Here is a 985-nt window from a genome sequence, read left to right on the forward strand (position 1 = left end):
TTGACAATTGATTTTCAAAACCATTCAAATTTAAACATTTTTATTTATACATCTTCAAAGTAGAATACATTTTTAGTTTTAAAATTTACAATTACAGATTATGCAAGTTTTAAGTTTTGCGATTAAAAAAAGCTGTAATTTTATCGATTGACATTCGAAATTTCTTGAATTAGGAAGATTTAAAATCATTGAAATTAAAGAATTTGTATTTCAACGTTTTTAAGATAGAAGTGTTTTCAGTTTTTTTTTCAATTATTCTAAACTTAAAAATGTATTAGTATTAGCTATTAATTATTTTCTTTATCAATGTAACTATATTTTAATATTTATTTTAATTTATACTTAATAATGATGTTTCATAGTACTTTAATGTGAAACATATATTTTAATTTAATAATTGAAATAAGAAACGTGTAAGAAACGCGCCTTATAGAGCTCTATTTTTTCTCGTGATTTTATAAACAATGCAAACAGTTTTTCATATAGATATTTAAACATTTTCCCAGTATACGCTGCCTGCTATTGTCCACATAATTAATCAGCCACCACTCTCACCTGGAGATGGCCCGATTGTCCTGATTTTGGCACCAACTCGAGAATTGGCGCAGCAGATTCAAGAAGTAGCAAACTACTTTGGCGAAACGGCTTCAGTCCGAAATACCTGTCTTTATGGAGGAGCACCTAAAGGACCTCAAGCTCATGATTTGGAAACCGGAGTTGAAATTTGTATTGCAACGCCTGGCCGTTTGATTGACTTTTTGGAAAAAGGGAACATTAACTTGCGAAGGTAATTTTTTTTATTTTCTCCTTCCGGTAGTTTTTTTAACGATTACGCTATTTTGCTAATATTACAAAAAAAAAACTTGAAATTTTAAACAAGAAATCCTTAAGGGCATGTGACACAGCTAAATACCTATATTACCGACGACAGTTTTTCAGTTCACTGAATGTTTTTTTGAACCTAAGAACTTTTTTTGTAAATAAA

The 985-nt window shown here is 29.0% G+C and overlaps 1 protein-coding gene across 1 annotated transcript; it reads left to right on the plus strand.

Annotated features, from left to right (window-relative positions):
- Positions 1-506: 506 nt before the first annotated feature.
- Positions 507-791, plus strand: LOC117182567 (ATP-dependent RNA helicase DBP2-like; the record flags this gene model as incomplete). The annotated part of the gene is made up of 1 exon (XM_033375656.1): positions 507-791. A coding segment is annotated over one exon (285 nt), but the record flags the coding sequence as incomplete, so codon positions are not given.
- Between the last annotated feature and the right edge of the window lie 194 nt (positions 792-985).

The sequence above is a fragment of the Belonocnema kinseyi genome, unplaced genomic scaffold (genome assembly GCF_010883055.1).
Source record: "Belonocnema kinseyi isolate 2016_QV_RU_SX_M_011 unplaced genomic scaffold, B_treatae_v1 SchBZDm_4879;HRSCAF=5292, whole genome shotgun sequence".
In the NCBI taxonomy this organism is placed as follows: Eukaryota; Metazoa; Arthropoda; class Insecta; order Hymenoptera; family Cynipidae; genus Belonocnema; species Belonocnema kinseyi.